This window comes from Haplochromis burtoni, unplaced genomic scaffold (assembly GCF_018398535.1).
Source record: "Haplochromis burtoni strain Fernald_Lab_line unplaced genomic scaffold, NCSU_Asbu1 Contig_317, whole genome shotgun sequence".
NCBI lineage: Eukaryota > Metazoa > Chordata > Actinopteri > Cichliformes > Cichlidae > Haplochromis > Haplochromis burtoni.
The window spans coordinates 338,202-359,245 of NW_024582678.1; the positions used below are offsets into that span (position 1 = coordinate 338,202).

The 21,044-nt window shown below is 40.2% G+C and overlaps 1 protein-coding gene across 4 annotated transcripts in view; it reads right to left on the bottom strand.

Moving 5' to 3' along the window:
- ankrd6b (ankyrin repeat domain 6b) overlaps positions 1-21,044 on the bottom strand; it is a 60,748-nt gene that overhangs the window by 36,855 nt on the left and 2,849 nt on the right. For all 4 annotated transcript variants that reach the window (XM_005942103.3, XM_014340001.2, XM_005942106.3 and 1 more), the window contains exon 2: positions 6,099-6,442. Coding sequence is in view for 2 of the 4 variants with exons in the window: in XM_005942106.3 (XP_005942168.1) it covers positions 6,099-6,224 (126 nt within the window). In the remaining 2 variants the exon portion in view is untranslated. The remainder of the gene's footprint in view (positions 1-6,098; positions 6,443-21,044) is intronic.

Below are 21,044 nucleotides of genomic sequence, written 5' to 3' on the forward strand. Positions count from 1 at the left end.
TTGGTGATAAGACCCACCACTGTAGTGTCGTCCGCAAACTTCACAATGATGTTGGAGTTGTCAGTGGCTGTGCAGTCGTAGGTGTAGAGTGAGTATAGGAGAGGGCTCAGTACACACCCCTGTGGAGCACCAGTGTTCAGTGTGATGGGGGATGAGGTGATGCTGCCCAGTCTGACCACTTGGCGTCTGTCAGACAGGAAGCTAAGGATCCAGCTGCAGAGGGAGCTACTCAGTCCTAGATCCTGCAGTCAAACCATATACTAACGTTCACGGGCAACTGAATAGTGTCTGTAATTGATAAATCTGTTTCCTAGCAGAGGGGAGACGAGTTGCCCTGTTTATTTAGAGTAAGAAATGCATACTTTATTTGGAAAAGCATAGTGTGGACTCAGCTTTCGACCCAAGACATATATAAAGAATGAAGCACAGCCCTAAGGAAGCTGTGTCAGTGGAATCCATCTGGCTCTACAGCAGCTCAGCTGTGATACTGTTAAACATCTGGATCCCTGCAGCTCAGTGCCAACTTCAACTCATTATGTTTAATTGAAACATGCAAACAGCGTTTTCTTAAATGCAAAAATTATATAAATAATCTCAAGTATAGTCAAATATCAACTACATAATCTAAACAAAGGCATAAAAATGTACCTTCAGTCTGTCTTTTTGGAAGGTTTTCTGAAATTAATAGCAGACATGTTTTGCGCTGAAAACATGTTATGAGCATGTACACATTAATTAATATTAATATTAATATTATTAATTCAGTGTCTAACCTAACAACCCTCAGGTCAGTGGCTCAGAGTTTAATGGTCCATGTATATGTAAAATGTACATGGACCAAGTACACCCCATCCATCCTTTAGACTCACCCCTGTTTGCTGCAGGTATCCCTTCCATATACAATAGAATAGCTGCCGTCAGCCTTCAGTAAGCTGTATAATTTAACAAGTCTAGTATCAGACTAAGTTAACAGGTCATCTGCATCTGTTTTAATACAACTTCTGAAGGCTTACTGCAGATTATTGAATAATCACCCCATTAGAGCACTTTGCTCTCGGACTGCGGGCTTACATGTGGTTCCTAGAGTATGAGCAGAATGAGAGGCAGCGAGTCTTCAGTTTTCAGGCCCCTCTTCTGTTAAACCAGCTTCAAATTTGGATTCATCAGACAAAATAAACAGGAGAAGCTACAGAGTTTGCTTTTCTTCTCGTTGGAGTTTTTTGATCAGGTGTTTTGATGAAAGACTCCCGATAGCTTTTTCCCAGTAAAGGTTTTATTGGTGATTACAGGAATAAGTGCTGCTGTATTGGATGCTAGAAACACGTTTTCATTCACTCAACTTGAGCTAATCATCTTGGTAACAGCTCTGCCTCTTTACTCTTCGCAGTATGTAAACAGACTCCAGCTCCATGTTACACTATGCCAACGTCATCAGCACTGCTGCTGTTGTGCTATCAGTGTTTTTGTTTTGTGTTTGGTTATGTGGGCTTAACATTGTCAGACTTTTTATTCACTTGCTGCTCCTAAATATTTATATTGAAGGTCTGTTTTTAGGTGCAAATGTAGGTGAAATGTTCATGATTGTTAAACAAATCGATGCACTACAGAGCCATGTGTTAAACTATGCATCAAAGCAAAACATTTGTGTCCAATTTTTTTTAAATCAAAATATTCTAATTACTTGATGAATCGTTGTAGTCCTACCCAAGACAGAACCACCATGAGCACTTGCTGCTTTGTATTTTCTCAGTCTCAAAGGAATACCATGATCTACATCTGGTGTTCAGTAAGGACAAAGTTCTGTCTCTGCCGCCACACTGCCCATTTGACTGTGCCATCAACCTTCTACCAGGAGTCACACTACCCACCAGTAGTTTATACAACCTCTCTCAGCCAGAAAGAGAGGCCATGGAAAAATACACGGAAATGCTTAGCAGCAAGAATCATCCAGCCATCTTCTGCTCTGGTTACTGTTAGGGTTTTTTTATTGCCAAACCAAAAAACATGACACTGATGCCTTTTTCCACTTGTACCTACTTGGCTCAACTTCGCCTGACTCAACTTGATTCGACTGGGTTTTTAGGGTTTTCCATTAAGGGGTACCACTTGGTACCAGGTACTTTTTTAGCACCTGTTCTGATAGGTTCCAAGTGAATTGAGTCCATCCAAAAATGTGACGTCAACAGACTCCATGCCATAAATTGCCCAGTCAATCGCGTTACTCGATGATTCGTGAGTGTGATTCCTATATAGAAATCAAAAACCAACATTTTTGAAACCCAAAAGTGAAGGAAATGGCTGCACAAAATCCAAGATCGTGGTCCCCAAGTCTAACAACAAGCCATAGACTTAGCAGAAGGTATACCATCTCAGCTTGAGTCGAGTCAAGCTGAGTAGGTACTAGTGTAAAATAAGCTTAAGACCTTGTATAGATTAACATGGAGTTAATCAGAGCAGATCACCATTAAAAATAAATACCCACTCCCTCTCATCAGCTCAGCATTCAAACCATTACACAGAGCCAACATTTTCATAAAACTGGACTTGCCTACCACCTGCTTAGACTCACAGAATGATGGGTGGAAAACTGTTTTTAACACTCCCCTAGGACAGTTTGGGTATTTACTGATGTCTTTTGGTTTGACTAACATGGCTCTTAAAAACCATGTGTTAAGTTATTTCTTGGACATGTTTGCTTTCATATATCTTGACAATATTTAGGTCTTGTTCAAATCTCTCAGTAAACACTGCTGTCATATAAACCAAGTCCCCCAAAGGCTCCTGGAGTATTGACTGTACATGAAAACTGAAAAGTGAGAATTTCATGTGTAACATTTTTGGAATATGTGTTGATGCAGGTGAAGACAGACCTGGAGAAGACCAAGGCTATGGATGAGTGGCCACTACCAACCACCCAGAAGCAACTTCAGCACTTCTTAGGTTTTGTCAGCTTTTACGGAAGAGCCCTCCATAACTTCACTCAGACAGATACTGCACTCACCAAACTCATCTCTCCCAAAGTTCCCATCTCTCAGTCCACAGAAATCGACATTGCCTTCCGTCAATTTAAGGAGCGTTTCACACCAGCACCCATCCTGGTCTAACCCAACCCCAAACTTTAGTTCATTGTGGAGTTAAATGCCTCTAGACTCCGATGTCAGTCCAGTCCTGTTCCAATATTCAGGACAAGAAAGTAAGCTTTGCCCCTATAGTTACTTTTCCCGGCTTCTAACACCTGTTCCATGTAATTATGATATTGGAAAAAGCAACCTGCTGAAAGTCAGGCTAACCTTTGTGGAAGGGGTAACTGGAAGGCCTTAATGTTAGGACTTCACACTGGGAAATAACCATCTTATCCAGCAGGTGTTGCAGGTTTTGATTAGATTTTGTCACTTGCTTACCTCCTTATGTAGAGATATTACTGGTCTCCATAGTTTGTTTTTTTGTTTGTTTGTTTTTTGCCTGTCCCGTTTGGTTCTTTTGCCATCAGAATTATTGTCTAAAGGCAAAGAAAGATGCCCAACGGATTTACTTTACCAAATGGACCATCCCGGCCTTGCCGTATTGGTCTATTTGATTTCACCTTTGATTCAAATCAAATGGTCTCCATAGTTAATAGGTCCACTATTATTCTGTCTTCCTGGAGTTTAAACTTATCTTGGATAGCGTATGGTCACAACTCACTAATGTTATCTGGTACAGAACTCTTCCCATTTGAGATATCCTTAGCTTACCAGCATTCATTAGTCCCAGCTCAGGAAAAGGATTTGGTCACACCATCTGTGCAGCAGCCCCTGCACAGATGCAGATGGATTTGAAAATATAACTGAATAGCACTTCTCTGCACTGCTGAATAGAATGACCAGCAATCTAGAGCTCCCTGTTACCATCCAAGGACTGAAAGCTTGGTTGTCTGCAAGTTACACTGGCCACTACGTGATCAGCTCCATTACCAGCCCCACTACTGTCTGAGTAAAACATTCTGCTTGCCTTAGAATACATCCCACCTTTCATGTTCCCAGATTGAACCATTTCTTTCAAGTGCCTTGTTATACCTTAACAAAACGATTTAACATTTTTTGTCAGTTCGTTTTCAAGCTGAAGTACTTGAGGCTGACAAAAACATTTGTTTTGCAGGTTTTTGCAAAACAAATACCTCTCCAAAAAATGAATTGTTGGGAAAAAAAATTGAAATTCAACCTGATGAACAAACTAGAAGAAATTGCAGGCTTGCACCATTTGTAAATGGTGGATGAAGATGACAGTTTGACTTATAGCTGTCAAGATAAATTGCTCTGTAGACTGATCAAATTGTCATCTAAGTAACCTTGCGATTCTCAGCCCTAGTAGTAAGTTTAGGTGTAGGTTTAATTCAGGTTTAATTCAGGTTATTTGGAAAATTAATGGTTGTGACCCCTGGTTCTTTGAATTTGCATGTCAAATTTCTTTTAAATCTTTGTGTGTGACAGAAAGCACTTAAAGGCATAGAACAAAGTACTGCGTCAGTGTGTAAGAGTACAATAGCAAAAGTAGTATTTAAGTACACTACCAGTCAAAAGTTTGGACACACTTTCTAATTTAATGGTTTTTCTTTAGTTTTTACTACTTTCTACATTGTAGATACAAACTGAAGACATCAAATATATGAAGCAAGATATATGGAATTATGTAGAAAAGAAAAATTTATAAATAACTCTAAATATGTCTTATATTTTACATTCCCCAAAGTACCCTTGGGATTGTTGATAGCGCTGCAAACCCTTGACCTTCTCTCAATGAGCTTCATGATGGAGTCACCTGAAATGGTTTTCACTTCACAGGTGTGCTTTGTCAGGGTTCGTTGGTGGAATTTTTTGCCTTCTTAATGTGGTTGGGATCATCAGTTGTATTGTGTAGAAGTCAGTTTGGTACACAGCTGACATCCATATTTGACAACAATCAGCTAAGTAAAAAGAAACAACAGTCCATCATTACTTTAAGAACAGAAGGTCAGTCAGTCTGGGAAACTGCAAAAACTTGAATATGTCCCCAAGTGCAGTCGTAAAAATCATCAGGCGCAACAACAACACTGGCTCACACGAAGAGTGCCCCAGGAAAGGAAAACCAACAGTCACCTCTGCTGCTGAGGATAAATTCATCCGAGTCACCAGCCTCAGAAATCGTAAATTAACAGCACCTCAGATTAGAGCCCAGAGAAATGCCACACACAGTTCCAGTAGCAGACACATCTCTACATCAACTGTTCAGAGGCGACTGCGTGAATCAGGCTATTATGGTCAAATAGCTGCTAAGAAACTACGACTAAGGAAAAGCAACAAGCAGAAGAGATTTGTTTGGGCAAAGAGATATGAGAAATGGATATTAGACCAGTGGAAATCTGTACTGTGGACTGATGAGTATGAATTTGAGACCTTTGGTTCCACCCGCGTGTCTTTCTGCAAAGCAGAAAAGGGGATGCATGGTTCCCACAGTAAAGCATGGAGGAGGAGGTGTGATGGTGTGGGGGTGTGTTGCTAGTGACACTGTTGGAGATTTATTCAAAACTGAAGGCATATTAACCAGCATGACTACCACAGCATCCTGTAGCAACATGCCATCCCATCCAGTTGAACCATCATTTATTTTTCAACAGGACAATGAGCCCAAACACACCTCCAGGCTGTGCAAGGGCTATTTGACCAAGAAGGAGAGTGATTGAGTGCTGCACCAGATGGCTTGGCCTCTGCAGTCTCCAGACCTAAAACCAATCAAGACAGTTTGGGATTATACGGACTGCAGAGTGAAGGCAAAAGGGCCAACAAGTGCTCAGCGTCTCTGGGAACTCCTTCAAGACTGTTGGAAAACCATTTCAGGTGACGACCTCATGAAGCTCATCGAGAGAATGCCAAGAGTGTGCAAAGTAGTAATCAAAGCAAAGGGTTGCTATTTTGAAGAATCCAAAATATAAAACATGTTTTGAGTTATGACACACTTTTTTGTTTACTACATAATTCCATATGTGTTCATTCGTGGTCTTGATGCCTTCAGTGAGAATCCACAATGTAAATAGTCCTGTGTCCAAACTTTTGACTGGTAGTGTACATAATTGTATCACTTACCTTGGTAACGGCTACTTTTGCGCCTTTGTTGATAAGCTGGACCACACTGTCAACTTGTCCTTTGTGTGAAGCTACGAGGAGGCGCTCGGAGAGTGCGAGGACCTCCGCTGCATCCCGCTGGTTCATGAAGCAGGGTGCTGTCTCCAGTTGTGGTTGCTCCAAAAAGCAGCTGTAGAAATGGGCTATGACATGCTCTAACTCATAGTGAGCGCCAGTGCAGACAGAAGTCCCAAAGAAGAGCCCAAGAGGATGCCGTTTATTCTTCTGTTCTTTTGTTTTGTTCTACAACCTCTTCACACTACCAGGGTTCCTCCTCTTCATCCTGACAGCTGTTTGGAAGAGAACTGGAAACAAGCCATAGCAGGTTATCAACCAGGAAAACCAGACAGTGACACCACTATTCTTCAGGTTTCTTGGCCTATGTACATTTCTGGTAGAATCAAGTGAGTTGAACAGAAATAATCTAGTGAGAGCGTAAAACCCCAAAACAGGGGTCAAATTTGATAATTTAATGACTGGTTTGCTGAGAAGCAAGCCCTTAATACACACTGAAACTAGCTCAAACAGCTGTAAACTAAATGAATATTTAAGTTTTCAAACATTACTTAAATTAACTTTCTTTACATATGTCACTGGAAAGAAAGTCACACAATAAATCTGATTTTAAAAAATTAAATAGGGCTGCACTGATCCATACCATATTTTACATAAAAAGAAGGTAAAAGATATAGAAACACAAAAGAGCTGTAGAGATTAAACAATAAAAAAGGACATAAAAAGTAGCTAAAAAACACAGTCAACACCTTACACTGGGTCAAAGTCAGGGAGTAAAACTGTGTTTTTAAACGTCATTTCGAAACAGCCTGCCCGATGTACAATGGTAAATAATTCCATAATTTTGGGGCTGCAACTGCAAAAGTTCTGTCACCTCTGAGTTTGTGTTGCATTTTTGTACCAAGCAAAAGGATCTGGTCTGCTGACCTGAGAGCAAGAGACCGGACATGTGGGCGCAGCGGTTCAGACAGATAAAATGGGGCACAACCATTAGAGAGACTTAAAGACAAATAAAACAATTTTAAAATGGACTGGTAAAACACTTGAAGCTAAAATCTGAGTGATGTGCTCCCGCTTGCTTGCACTAGATTAAAAAAAATCGAGCAGCAGCGTTTTGCACAAGCTGAAGGTGAGCAATGGAGGCTTGGTGGATTCCTATAAAAACAATCCAATACCAATACCTTGGCTTGGTATTACAAATACCAAGTACAGATTTAATATCAATGTTAAATAAATAAGCTACAGTTCTTACTGTAAGGAAGAGTTTGGAAATAATGTTATGTGTAAGCCAAGACCAGTCTCAACTTAAGCAGCTGCAAATCTCTGTAAAATCAAATATAACAAATACATTAAATAACATAAATTTACTGCTCTTTACTAGTAAAATAAATGGCAACATGCCAGACATAAATTAAACGAAAGTCATTTGAGTCATTATGCTGCTGTCATTTAAAGTCATACTACTTACTCTCCTTGTTCCTCCTTGCACACACGTGTTTGAAGGTGATAAGAGAAAACTCAAGCGAAATAACAACTGAGTTGATGACAAAATGTTATGTTACTGCAAGCAGATGTTTCACTAAACCAACATCCCTCTAGCTTCTACATTATTTAATGTTTCTGACCAAACATGATAAGAGAGAAAGTAAATGAACAAGCGAGAGAGTTATGCCAATGAGATGTTATTTGATGATTTTAGTCATGTCAGTCATGTCATAAACAACGTACAAATACAAGTGTTTTAGTAAATGCCTCAAAATTGAAACTTTACTGTTAACTGTCTCTAAGCCAAATTTGTCCTACTAATGGCTGGTGCTGGTGGTGAAGTAAATATAAAAACAACATAGAATTGAATTGTTTGGAACATGAATTGGGTCAGAAACCTAAAATTCCTAATCCTATGCTATAGGCTTTTGCCCTTGCATAAACTCTGTCCTCTGGTAGAACATTATATCATATCATCTTTGAGGTGTTTATCGGCGCTTATGTCAGAGCTGCAACGAGCATAATTCACAAGGTCTAACAAGCAAACCACAAATTAACAGCCAGCCAATTCAATTCAATTTTATTTACACAGCGCCAAATCACAACAACAGTTGTCTCAAGGCACTTTATATTGTGAGGTAGACCCTACAATAATACATACAGAGAAAAACCCAACAATCATATGACCCTCTATGAGCAAGCACTTTGGGTCAAAAGGGGAAAGGGCGAAAAAAGGGGGAGAAAACACCAACATTTTGTATCGCACGTCTCATGTCTTTCTGTGTCTAATTTAAAAATCTGATCTTCCAAACTTTTTTTCTTTCTGTCATACACAACAAACAGATTGCTACAACATTTCAATGTTTGTTACATGTAGTTATTTACTTCTTTGCAAGCCAACTCTGCTCAGGTCAGCTGGTTGTTGTATTTGCTTAAACAGCAACAGAGACGTTGCCTTCTGGTGGACAAACAATGCAATGTTAACAGTCATAACTTGTTTGAAGGTTTTCTTTTGTCACATATTGGCCTCTTAAAGTTAAGCTGTCCATGCAATCATAAGAGAACAGCAAACCCTGGAAGCCAGAACGTTTTTCTGTGCTACAGGTGGCACAAGAAATGACATGTTGGAGATGACAACAAATATAAAAAAAAATCTTTGTAACCTTAACCTCAACAACAGAGAAATGTATCACTACACGAAGAAACATGATCAGTAAAATTATTGCACTTTGTGATGATTTCTTTTTACATGGACATCATAAAAGCAATATACAAGCTTGTAACCTACGTTTTAGACAGGAAGTGAGAGAGAGTAAAACAGCATTTCCACTCAGCACTGATTGTACAGCTCTATTCCACAGAGGAAGGGGCATGGTCCATCTGATTCCTGAAGTCTATCTATGATGACAGTCCTATTTTATTTCTTTTTTCCATTACAGGAAACAGCAGAGAATGAGATAACATGGTACAGAAGAGATCAACAGGACCGATGCACCACAGGCCTGCATGGCTAAATCCAGAGAAGAGAGACACTAACTTTTTAGCCTAAGTCACACATAAAATATGGCGGTACATAGCTTTCTTTTGCCAGTTCATTCCACTTGACATCATTAGTTTTAATATCACTAAACCTTTGCACAACTGGGCACCTATAAGTTATTTAATGTGCATGATATCTTTTTAACATGCATGTTTGTGTGTATAATTGGGTCATTCACTGTCCCTCAGGCTATGGCATGTCGATACAGTGGGAGAAATCCCTACTGTACTTGTAAGTTTTCTCATTTACAAAGAAATTGCTAAAATCTCTCATATTTATGGTAGTTTCCAATAATTGAGAGATGGAGTAACAACCAAAAATCCAGAAAAACACATTCAATTAAAGTTACAAATTGATGTAGATGTCCATGAGGGAAATAAATATTTGATCCTCAAGTAAAACATTGTGGCACAACGGTAAGATTTTTCTTGTTGTTAGTCACCAGATTTGCACACAGCCAAGGAGAGATTTTGGCCTACTCCTCTTTACAGAGACACTAAATCCTTTATGTTTCTTGTATGCTGCTTTGTAACTCAAAGGTTAAATTCCCTCGACAGATTTTCTATATGACGGAGTTCTGATCTACCTAATGAATAAACTCTATCCTAATTGAAGACAGGAAAGAAAAGTCTGCAAAAACAATGACTGTGTCAATCGACTTCCTCACCAACAAACCACAGTACATTAAGGACTATGTCTGTGAGGTGGTGGTATGCAGCACGGGGCCCCTCAGGGAACATTGCTCCCTCTCTTTCTCTTTACCCTCTATATTTTGCACTTCAAATACAATACGAAATCCAATAAAGTGAACTGGTCACATAACACTCATACTCTGGAAAAGAAGGGGCAAAGTCGGCCCTATCGGCTGGACAAGCTGAGGTCGTTTGGGGCGTGCAGAACATTGCAAAGGACCTTTTACAGCACTGTGATGACCTCTGCTATCAGTTAGATGTCTGCTGGGGCGGTGGTCAGTAAGAGGGACAGAAAATGGCTTAATTATCTGTAGGCATCTGCCTGATTCTGCTCGAAATGCGTCTGTTGTTTTTTCTAGATGTAGATGGGAGTAGGAATTTTGACATGACCATGAGATGCTTCTCTTTAACATAGCAGGACTTATACCCAAAATCTCCATCTAGTCAGTAATACTGATAACCCATAATCCAGTGGTCCCCAACCCCCCTGGCCACGTACTGGTACCGGTCCGTGAGTCGTTTGGTACCAGGCTGTGAGAGTTGAGGCTTAGGTTTGAAATTTATGGTTTTCAGGGTTTTTATTGTTAACTTGGTTTCCCTGGGTCTTTTCCTGTGGTGTAGTTGTGTGTCTTATTTTGAAAGAAATATTTATGTGTTACCACAGCAACCAGAGAGCATTAAGGGGCAGAGAGGAGGATGTTACTCTCAGTTTAGTTGGCACATTTCAGGAGGACGCTACTAATAAAGTTACACAATTACACAGTGAATTTGCGTTTGTTATTATATTTACAAAATACCACAGTTTTTGTCTTGGTCGTATCATTTTATTTTGTTGTATTTATCCGCGACACCTTAAAGGCTGGTCCGTGAAAATATTGTTTGACATTAAACCGGCCCATGGCGCAAAAAAGTTTGGGGACCGCTGCCATAAGCAACATAGATTTGTAGAAAAAATGCAGTCTGTTATAAGACTTGGAGGTTTGAAAGTTTCCTTGAAACTTCCCCAAAAAATTAAAATAAGATCACACAAACGGTGGAATGGCAAAGAAAGCTCACAGGCCTATGTCACTACTCTCGGAGGCTGATTGACAGAGGCTGAAAAGAGTGCCAATGCACCATAGTAACATTTGAATGGCTCCCTGCTGCCAGGTGAAACTGAATTAAAAAAGGGGGGAATTCTCTCCCAGACCACATTCCTGTTGATTCTGCTGAAGAGTCTGTTCAGCCAGAGACCCATGCACACAAAGAAGCCTTGGCAGTCACAGTGAGGCTCTTCGCTCACAGCTAGACAACAAAGCTTTTGTGCAAACTTGTAGGAACTCAAAACTGAGTACAAAAAACAAGAAATGCCAAGCCCTCACTTTTCACAGGGGTCAGGGGAGGAAAACCTGCAACCTGCTCACTCCAGAAAAAAACATCCTTCTCATGCACAATCCATGCAAGCTGAATTTCTTAAGTTGAAAAGGGAAAATTATTAAAAGAAATGTAATGCCTGTATTATGAATAAATGTTTGTATGTTATTTCTGTTTTACAATTGTTAATACTGTTTATTGATTACATTACTAATGGGGTATGAAAAGTTGCTTAATCAAGCAAAAAGGTTCTTAAAGGCGGCAATGATGAAGTAAACTGCGACATGTGAGTGAGACGGATGTCAGGAACCCAAAATGAGATGATTAAAAGAATAGCAGATAGCTGGAGGCCTCGGGGAAGGGACTGCACAGGGTAATCTAGTGTGTGTCACTACGGGTTAATGCCACATAAGGCCCATTATTTATGTTTTGATTATTTAATTTAAATGTAATAAATAAGTACACAATATTACAATAATTTACTGTGTTCTGGAGTTCTCTGTGTATTTTATGTTTCCTAGTTTAGTTTGAGTTTCTTCAGTATTTCTCGTCTAAGTTGTTATTTGGTCCTGTTCACGTCTTTGTCTTGTCTCTGTGTCCTTCCCTCAGCATTCACCCAGTTAGGTCAGTATTGTCTTTGTGTTTGTCTAGTTCCCTGTTTGCCCAGTCATGTCTCTGGATGTGTGTGTGTCTGGTTTCTCTCGTCCCTCGCTCTCTCTCCTTCCTCTGTTCCCTGGGTTCCATCAGTCTGTGTGTCAATGTGTGTGTTCCCTGTACTTCCTGTTTTTCTTCGATAGCCTCCTGTCTGGTGTGCGTCATGTTCAGTTTTGCTTTCACCTGTCGCACTCTCAACTTAGAAAATTACAAAAAGAGATTACAGCCTGCACATTTAGCTTATTAAATAGAAATAGCACTTTGAGACTCTCTGACTCTGAAGGTGAAAACATCAAAAACTCTAGCTGTATTACCTTTGTGCAATGAGGCGGATCATAAACACACAAAAATGAACTTGTGCTCTGAGCCACAACACTGCCCGCTGAACATTCGCCATTATAGTATTTAGGTCATGTGTTATGCTTCTGTGAGTGCTCATATCTGTAAAGTACATCTGTGGAGTCCCATGGTGCTCTGCATGAGCTTTCAATACACAGATACTATATAGCCTGGATTACCAATAGGCGGACCGCGATCATGACACAGACGCCATTCTTTATACCAGACCTTTTACTAGATTTTGACAGACCATTTCTATTTTTCCTATCCTGCACAACATTTCTCATATGCAATAGGGTTATTTTAATCTATGCAGCCTTTTTCTTTGTCTTGTGGTTGTCAATGTTTGTACACAAGAAGCACACATACCAGTCACATACATTAAACTAAACAAGAGTTTTTTAAGGTAAAGAAATGAGATATTCTTTATAGCAAAGTCAGTGTTTACGGATGAGAAGTAAAAAAGAGCCGTCAGGTGCTAAAAAATAAACCTTAGACTCAAACCTTAGAACAGGCTTTTCCCCGCAGCACGCCGTGTAATAAATACTCACAAAGAAAACGGCGGCCGTTACAAGTTATGTCTAAAAATGTATAGTTTCATGCATCTGTTAAAACACTCGACTTCAGCTATATGACGCCCAGCTGGAAACACTTCCCGCAAGTCGAGCTGCCCGAGATTCACAGAATTTACAGAAAATGTTACATTTTTGTGATATCGTTATCGGGATGATAGAATTCTTATATCGGGCGGGATATGAGATTTTGGTCATATCCCTATACGCAGTGTTGGGAAGGTTACTTTTAAAATGTATTCCATTAAAGATTACAGAATACATGCCCCAAAATCTATTCTGTAACGTATTCTGTTACGTTACTCAATGGGAGTAACGTATTCTGAATACTTTGGATTACTTAATATATTATCATGCTGTTTACAACTACATGAATGTGATTTATTACTATTACTGAAGGTTCGCGGCTCTGAAAGGGACCTCTGGCTAATACGTCGGGTTCCGTGTCGGGCTTGTAGCCGAAAACAACCTTTACTTTGTTGTCTGGGTCAAGTTTGCTAGCAAGAGACAGAGAGAGGCGTTGAAAGGCTGCTCCAACGGAACTTATTGTTTCGGAGGAAAACACGAACACTGTGTACAGTCGAGTCTTAATAGCTTACTTACAGCTGGGCTCGTCAGGCACTCTTTTTGGCTGCAGTGGTTATTATTATATTTACATGCTTCCAGCTCCCGTTTTTGCTCGGTGACAGCTCGTACTTTTCCTTTTTCTCCCTCCCTCGCTCACAGACACATTACGGGTATGGCAGTGCATTCTCCCTGCAGCACCCGACTACACTGCCCATCAGGCTACATTCTTTAGAGCTATGCATTCTGCCTATTAGCTTACCACACCAACAACAACAAAAAGGCGCTCTTTCACCCAGGAAACACAGAGAGAGAGCGTCACCCTGTAACCATGGCAACCGTAACGCTGCCACCTGGAACAACAGAACGTAGCTGTCAAACAAACCGAAACAGTCCTGACCCGCGACAATATGAAACAGGAAAGTACCGCCGTGTAATCCATTTATTTCAACAAAGTAACTGTATTCTAAATACCACCTTTTTAAACGGTAACTGTAACGGAATACAGTTACTCATATTTTGTATTTTAAATACAATACAATATTTAAATATGGTACATGTATTCCGTTACTCCCCAACACTGCCTATATGCATATGAATTTGAGTGGCACCCCATTCATATGCTGTTGACCCACACTTTGTAGCTTTAACAATTTTAACTCTTCTGAGAACAGTCATCTCTTGACAAAGTTGAAGACCTGTGCACACACTATGTGCCTCAGCATACGCTGATCCTCCTTTGTGAGCAGCAACAAATGACTGGGGAATATTTAGTGGCAAGGAAATTTCACAACTGGACTGGCAAGATGCAAAAGTGGCATCCTATAATGGTACTATGCTTGAATTCACTGAGCTGAGTTTGCACCCCTGTACACCACCTGTCAAAGAGGGCAGGTCCAGAGTGGTGGAGCCCAGACCCTCTACAGCCTTATCAGGCTAGGTTGATGTACACAGTGTAGGAGGATTGACCAGCAGAAGCACATTACTAATGGTTAAGCTACTGAACCCTTACACACCATGATTTTAGGTGTGTGAGTGAGATAAAACACAAAATGAGAAAAGAAAATGTTAACAAATACTCAAGCAACAGCGTTGCCAAACTTTACACCTTAACAGACAGCCGAGGGTCCAAAAGTCACCAAAAGTCACTTTTGTTTATATTGAAAACATGGTAACACAATGTACTACAGCACATTTATCATGTTCAACATATGATAGAAAATAAATATTATTTAAAATCAAAATTAACCTTTAAACATGGCATAAATAATAATTTAATTTATATTGTGATATATATCAATATCGACTGATTTGAATTTTTTTTTCTCAAATCATTTTCAAGATTTATTTCCATATATACCAGCCCTGCTCCTGAGGACCTCCCCTAGGCCTGGCTCCAGGTTGGCGGTCCAGTAACCCCGTCCCTTACTAAAATGAAGAGGTCCTTCAGGTTTTGTTTTTCCTTAAAGACAAATTATCAAAGGTTTGTTTGTTTTGTGCGCTTCCCTTGTTTATTTGCTTGTTTTAACGTTACAGGAATTTACTTGTTTGCTTGCTTGTGCCAGAATGTCAAGCAAAGATGAGTCAGCTTGGGTTAAAAATAGTTTAAGTTTTAAAAAAGATGCTTTTTTCAAGAGTTACGAAGAAACATAAACCTTAACAAGTATGTCCTGGAGGAAAATACCAGAAACTATGTGCTGTCAAGTGTCTGTTTCAATCTGAAAAGTATCATCCACATGTAGTCGCGAAGAGAAAGCATTATAAAGCATTATAATCAGCTTAGTCGCTGCCGAAAATTTGTGCTTTTTCATGCAGAAACGAGGGCCTAATGCACTGCTGGCTAATCCTGAGGGCAGTCATGCATAAGAACCTTCTATCGTTAATGTTAGGCCAGATGTAACAGTATTTATTTAAATAAATAGTGCAGATAAAAACATAAGCATGAGAATGAAAATAGCATACAATATTATATACTCTCGCCCTATGACAGCTGGGATAGGCTCCAGCACCCCCCGCGACCCTGAAAAGGATAAGCGGAAGCGAATGGATGGATGGATATTATATACTATATTACCTAAGAAAACAGAAGAGCACAATAAACTGACCAATTGTAAGAATGTGCACATATGCATAAAACCCGAGTGTATGATAAACAGATACAAGTTTATGTCTAAAAGAAGGTTTTTCCTTTTTTTCTCTTGGCTGTATTCTACTTTTTGCCGTGGAAATACTTTAAATGTGGCTATATGAAAACAAAAAGCTCCCAATGGAACATCGGGTATTTGCTTCCATAGTTATAGCAATAATGTGTGGTGTCTAAAGGACATTCATCTTTCGGTATTCAAGATTGTACATGAGAACATGTCATCAAAGCTGTTGTGTAACAACAGGACACAGTGCCAAGAAGGTTATCTCTGAGATTGTTAAAATAATACCCTAAACTGGCATGTAAACAAAATGCATCACTGCAGAGTTGGTCAAAAGTTGAGCTCGAGTGAAGACACGGTAGTATTTTGTATGTCTGAAAACACGTACAAAAGTTGTTAGCAAGAGATAGATATCATTCAGCAAATGGATAACTAAGTAGATAAGTAAAATTTATTTATTAGGCGCTTTTCATAGACAGGCAGTCACAAAGTGCCATACACAAAAGATTAAAAAAAACAAGAATGTTAGGTACCAAAATAGAAAAATACAAAAGATTAAATAAAACACAGTAAGATTAACAAGTAGCTTTAAGATAAAATTATTAATCAATAAAAAAAACACTCAACAGAAAGCCTGTTTCAACAGAAAAGAAAAAAGATAACTGCTTGAAATCGGTAAGTTGGAATGAGACAATGAGATGTCAGTTATTTATGTTAAACCGACTGCACCGCCCTACACAGTTCTAACCACATCATCAAGTTCGCTGACGACACAACCGTGGTTAGACTCGTGAGCAGCAACAACGAGTCGACGTGCAAAGGTTTAGCAGCTGGCGTTCTGGTGCAGCGAGAACCTGTCACTGAATGTGAACAAAACCAGGGAGATGATTGTCGACTCGCTCCACCCACACACCACTCAGCATCCACGGTTCCACAGTAGAGACTGTTAACAGCATCAAGTTCCTGGAAGTTCACATCTCAGAAGACCTCACCTGGACCACCAACACCACCTCCATCACCAAAAAGGCCCAGCAGCACCTCCACTTCCTGAGACACCTGAAGCAGGCCAACCTTCTTCCTCTCATCCTCACCATGCTCTACAGGGACACCATAGAGAGTGTTCTGACAGCTGCAACTCCGTGTCGTTCGGTAAATGCAAAGTCGGCGATCTCGGCCAGCTCCAACGGATTGTTAAAGCAGCTGCCAAGATCATTGGAACATCTCTCCTTCTGCTACAGGACATCTTGCACAAGAGCTGCATCAGTGAGGCCTCCTGCATCGTTCTTGACCCCTCACACCCCTCACATGGACTCTTTTCTCTCCTTCCATTTGACAGACGCTGTCGCAGCATCGGGACCCAATCCTTCAGACTTCAAGATAGCATTTTCCCACAAGCCATCAAGCTCTTGAACTCACTACCAGCTCTCCCACTCCCCCCCCACCACACACACCCACACAAACCGTTAACTGCCTCTATTGCACTCCACATACCACTGCCTTTGTAATGCAGATGCTGCTCTATGGACAATCCTTACTCTCAGGAATTCTGCTCATGTTTACAAGCTGCCACACTGGTCACTTTAAATCACTTCAAGGTCTCTTTAAACCATTCAAACTGTAAATTGTAAATTTAAATTGTTATTGATCCTTTTACCTTAGTCTTAAAGTGTATATTTATTTCTTACTCTTCTTATATTTCTTGTTTGTCTTTTGCACAGAATGTAACTGGAGCCTCGTCGTCTTGTCTCCCTATATACTGTACTGTATATAGCGGATATGACAATAAAGTTTACTCTGACTTTGACTTTGAAACACAATTCTTACATTTGATTTCTTTGTTATATTATTTATCCTTTGTTATATTATTTATCCTATTTATATCCTTTTATTTTGTATTCACACTTTTTTTTATATACAGTGCATGCACCGTGCAGAGCCTGACCTTAGTGTAAGACTGTAAGAATCCAAACATCACAACAGAGAATATCAAACACTGTCCCATAGTGCGTAGAAATAAATTTGGTTAAAAGATCATGCTCTAATGAGAGAAGATCATTTAATGCCTGTGCAGTGCTGCAACCTCAACAGGACAAAGGGATGCCAAAATTCACATTTTGGACAGAGAAGCGTAAAAGAGGCCATCTATGTCCAATATAAATAACCATAATTGAACAGGGGGAGTGAGTTATGACATCAACTGTTAGCCACCTACAATGCAATACTACAATGTAGTCTTGAGTTTGTTTCCCAGGTGCCTCAATCCCCACTCCTTTTTTGCATCAGGTGACCTCAATAGGCCTGATGATATGATGATTTCACTGATGGAATACTCTGGTGGTAATTACCCAATCTATTTTTTACAGCTTGACTAATGTGATGACACACATCGTTAATTAGTCCAGTAAAACAGCAAAATGTGTAAGAGAAGAGAGAAAGCTTGAAATGGACACACATGCAATACGTGAAAATAAGCAGACGTTACTAACACATTCACATGCATATACATATTAGCCACCTAGCTTAATTGTTTATTGATTAAGGGCCCTGGAATGTACTTCATACCTTTCTTGCAATGTCTTGGCTTTAAATATATTATCTCCCCTTGCTAATACTGCAACTTCTGCATGTGTGTCCATTTCACACTTTGGAGAGATAAAGCATGAAATGGACATGGTGGACCAGAATGCCTATTACACCCTGTGCTGTGATATCGGGTTGGATTAATCGCGTGTCAATGACCCTCCTAAAGGACAATGATTTATTACATGATTATGCTTTTTCTCCCACCAAACTTTCAACACAAGTCCACCTAATTCAAATTCATTTAAAAAAGTGTCTGTATGACCACCTCTCTAGTAAACTGGAAATATAATTTAATATGCATAAACAGATAGACAGGATCCTGATGATCTCCTTCTCTGTTTGACTCCAATCCAGCTGGAAAAGTGGCATGTTGGCTGTGGCACAGAGCAACAACATATCTCCACCCTCAGCAACCCCCTTCCCTCCCACACTTACACCTCTGATCCAAAACACAAGCTTTAATCTTCCTGTATTCTAACCCTGTGCCCTATTTTCCAAAGCGCCCTATATCACAATCAGAATCCGAATACTTTATTATCAGAGAAAATGATGTGGTCAAAGTTGCTTCAAGACATTAAGAACAGTAACTAACTAAACTAAATTAAATTAAATAATTCTATAAATAATAAAGTAACAAAATATTACAAAATAGTATTAATGAATACAAATAATATATAATTACAATTATAAAAATCTATCATATTGACTTTGTTATTTTCTCTGTAGACGATATGCAGATATTAAGGCTCTGCAACTATTGCAGTGTGTACTTGTGCTTTAGATGGAGGAATTGTACAGCTAGATAGCCACAGGCAGGAATGAAAGATGAAACCATTCATGCATATTGGCCCAATTCCCTTAATAGTATTCACTGAGAACTTTAAAACAGCAGATGTAATATGAGACAGAGCAATGACCCATGCCAAAGAATTCATTCTTGAAGCTGACAATAAAGGTTTAAGTAAGACTAAGCAAAAGACTGCAGTAAATTCATTCATCATCAGAATAGTTTCCGATTGAGCTGCAGACTCATCTCTCTCAATCAAACTAACTCGGTACAAGCAAAGAAGTCTTCTCCATCACTAACATTGCAACAAATCCGACAGACTGTTGAAAAAGTTGCTATATAACACAAAACTGGCCAAAACTTTTACAGACGATCTTTTAGCTAACTTGGGTTTGGAGAATATTTAAAATAGAAATGCTGCAATGCAAACTTGGGATATGAAGTTTAAAAGATGTGATCATTCACTATTGTTCAAAATGTCCTGTACCCCCAAATTAATTAAAGTGCCACACTAAATCACTGTAAATGGCACCGTACTGGATCTGTTTTTTGAATAATTAACATCCTTTGATTTAGTATTATTCATAGGTTTGGTTCTCCTTACTGTTCTCCTTGTGTGTTTCATATTTGCCATGGTCTGTGTGTAGGCAGGCAGGAAAAAGGACCCAAGTGCAGGACTCGTGGAGGCAGAAGTAAACTCAAAACAACCACAGGTTTATTGCTGGCGAAATGCAAAACTCAAAATGGCACATGAACGGAACACACAGGCAGGAACGGTGGTACGACACGACAACGAGCGCTGAAGGACACACACTATAAATACAGAGGCAAACACACGGGGAACAAGGACCAAAAGGGGAACACAGCTAATGCAAATTAACTGACGGGACCAGGTAGACGCAAAACTAGAAACATCAACATAAGACACAGACCTTCAAAGTAAAATAGGAAATCCATAGACAAAACTCAGAGGCACTGAACCAAATCTATATTAACCCTCTCAAGGCAGGCGTTGCCGATTTGCAACAGTTAAAAACTAACAACCTGATTACCCCACATACATATTTTATAAGGTTTTTTTTACTCAGAAATACCACTGCAGGACTTGGTTGTGCATTACCAACAAAAAGTTTAATTTGAGCCTGAGAGGGTTAAACACTAGAAATAACAAATTACAATAATAATATGCAAAACACTGAGACACAGACACAGGACCATAACATAGTCTTTAGGTTTCTGTTTCTACGCCTTCCCATGCTCTAGGTTTCATGTCTTAGTGTCTAGTCCGTGTCTTTGTGAATGTCTCTTGTTTCTTGTTTTACTTTTACAGTCTTGGGTCCTATTTCAGTTTTTTCAGTGTTTTCAGTTTTGCTTCCTCCCCGTTCGTTATGTGGGACCACTTCCAGCTGTGCTCTTCTCCTTTGTCTCATTCCCTCGTTACTCCCTTGTGTATTTAAGCCCTGTGTTTTCCTCTGCCCTTGTTACCATCATGTTGCTGTGTGTCTCTCCCTGTTTTCCTCGTTTCCCTGAGTGGTTCTAGTTAACTCACGGCTTAGGTTATGTTTTGTGTTTTATATTGCTGCCTCTTTGAGTTATTCCTGTGTGTGTTGAGTCCTGCCTTTGGGTCCACATCCTGCCTACCACAGCACTAACCTTGACAGAACGACGCAACCAAGACATGGACCCAGCGGACTCAGCCCGAAAGAGGTACCTTTTCCGGATTCAGAGCCCGGTGAGGTGAGGTTCTTGGACGTAAGGACAATATCTGTTGGACTTAATGCCTTTGAGGCGATCCTCGGGCCTCACTTGCACCTTGCTGCATTCTGAGACGGCTGCATGCCCTATGCAGCTCCAGCCAGCTCCACCTCAGCCAGACGTTTCCACACCGTCTGGTCCTGGTTCTGCTTGGCCAGAGGTTTCCACACTGTCTGGTTCTGTACCTGTCTCTGCTGGGGGCTCTGGAGAGTCAATCCAGCCATCTGTGGCTTCCACACCCCCCGCTTGTTTCTGCTGGGGGCTCTGGAGAGTCCGCTCAACTGCCTGCGGCTGCCACACTGCCACCTGCTCAGCTGCCTTCGGCTTCTGCTCCGCCACCAGGTTCAGCTCTATCTCTGCCAGAGGTCAACACGCCTGCCCATCTACATCCTGCACTGCCTGCATGTCCACATCCAACCAC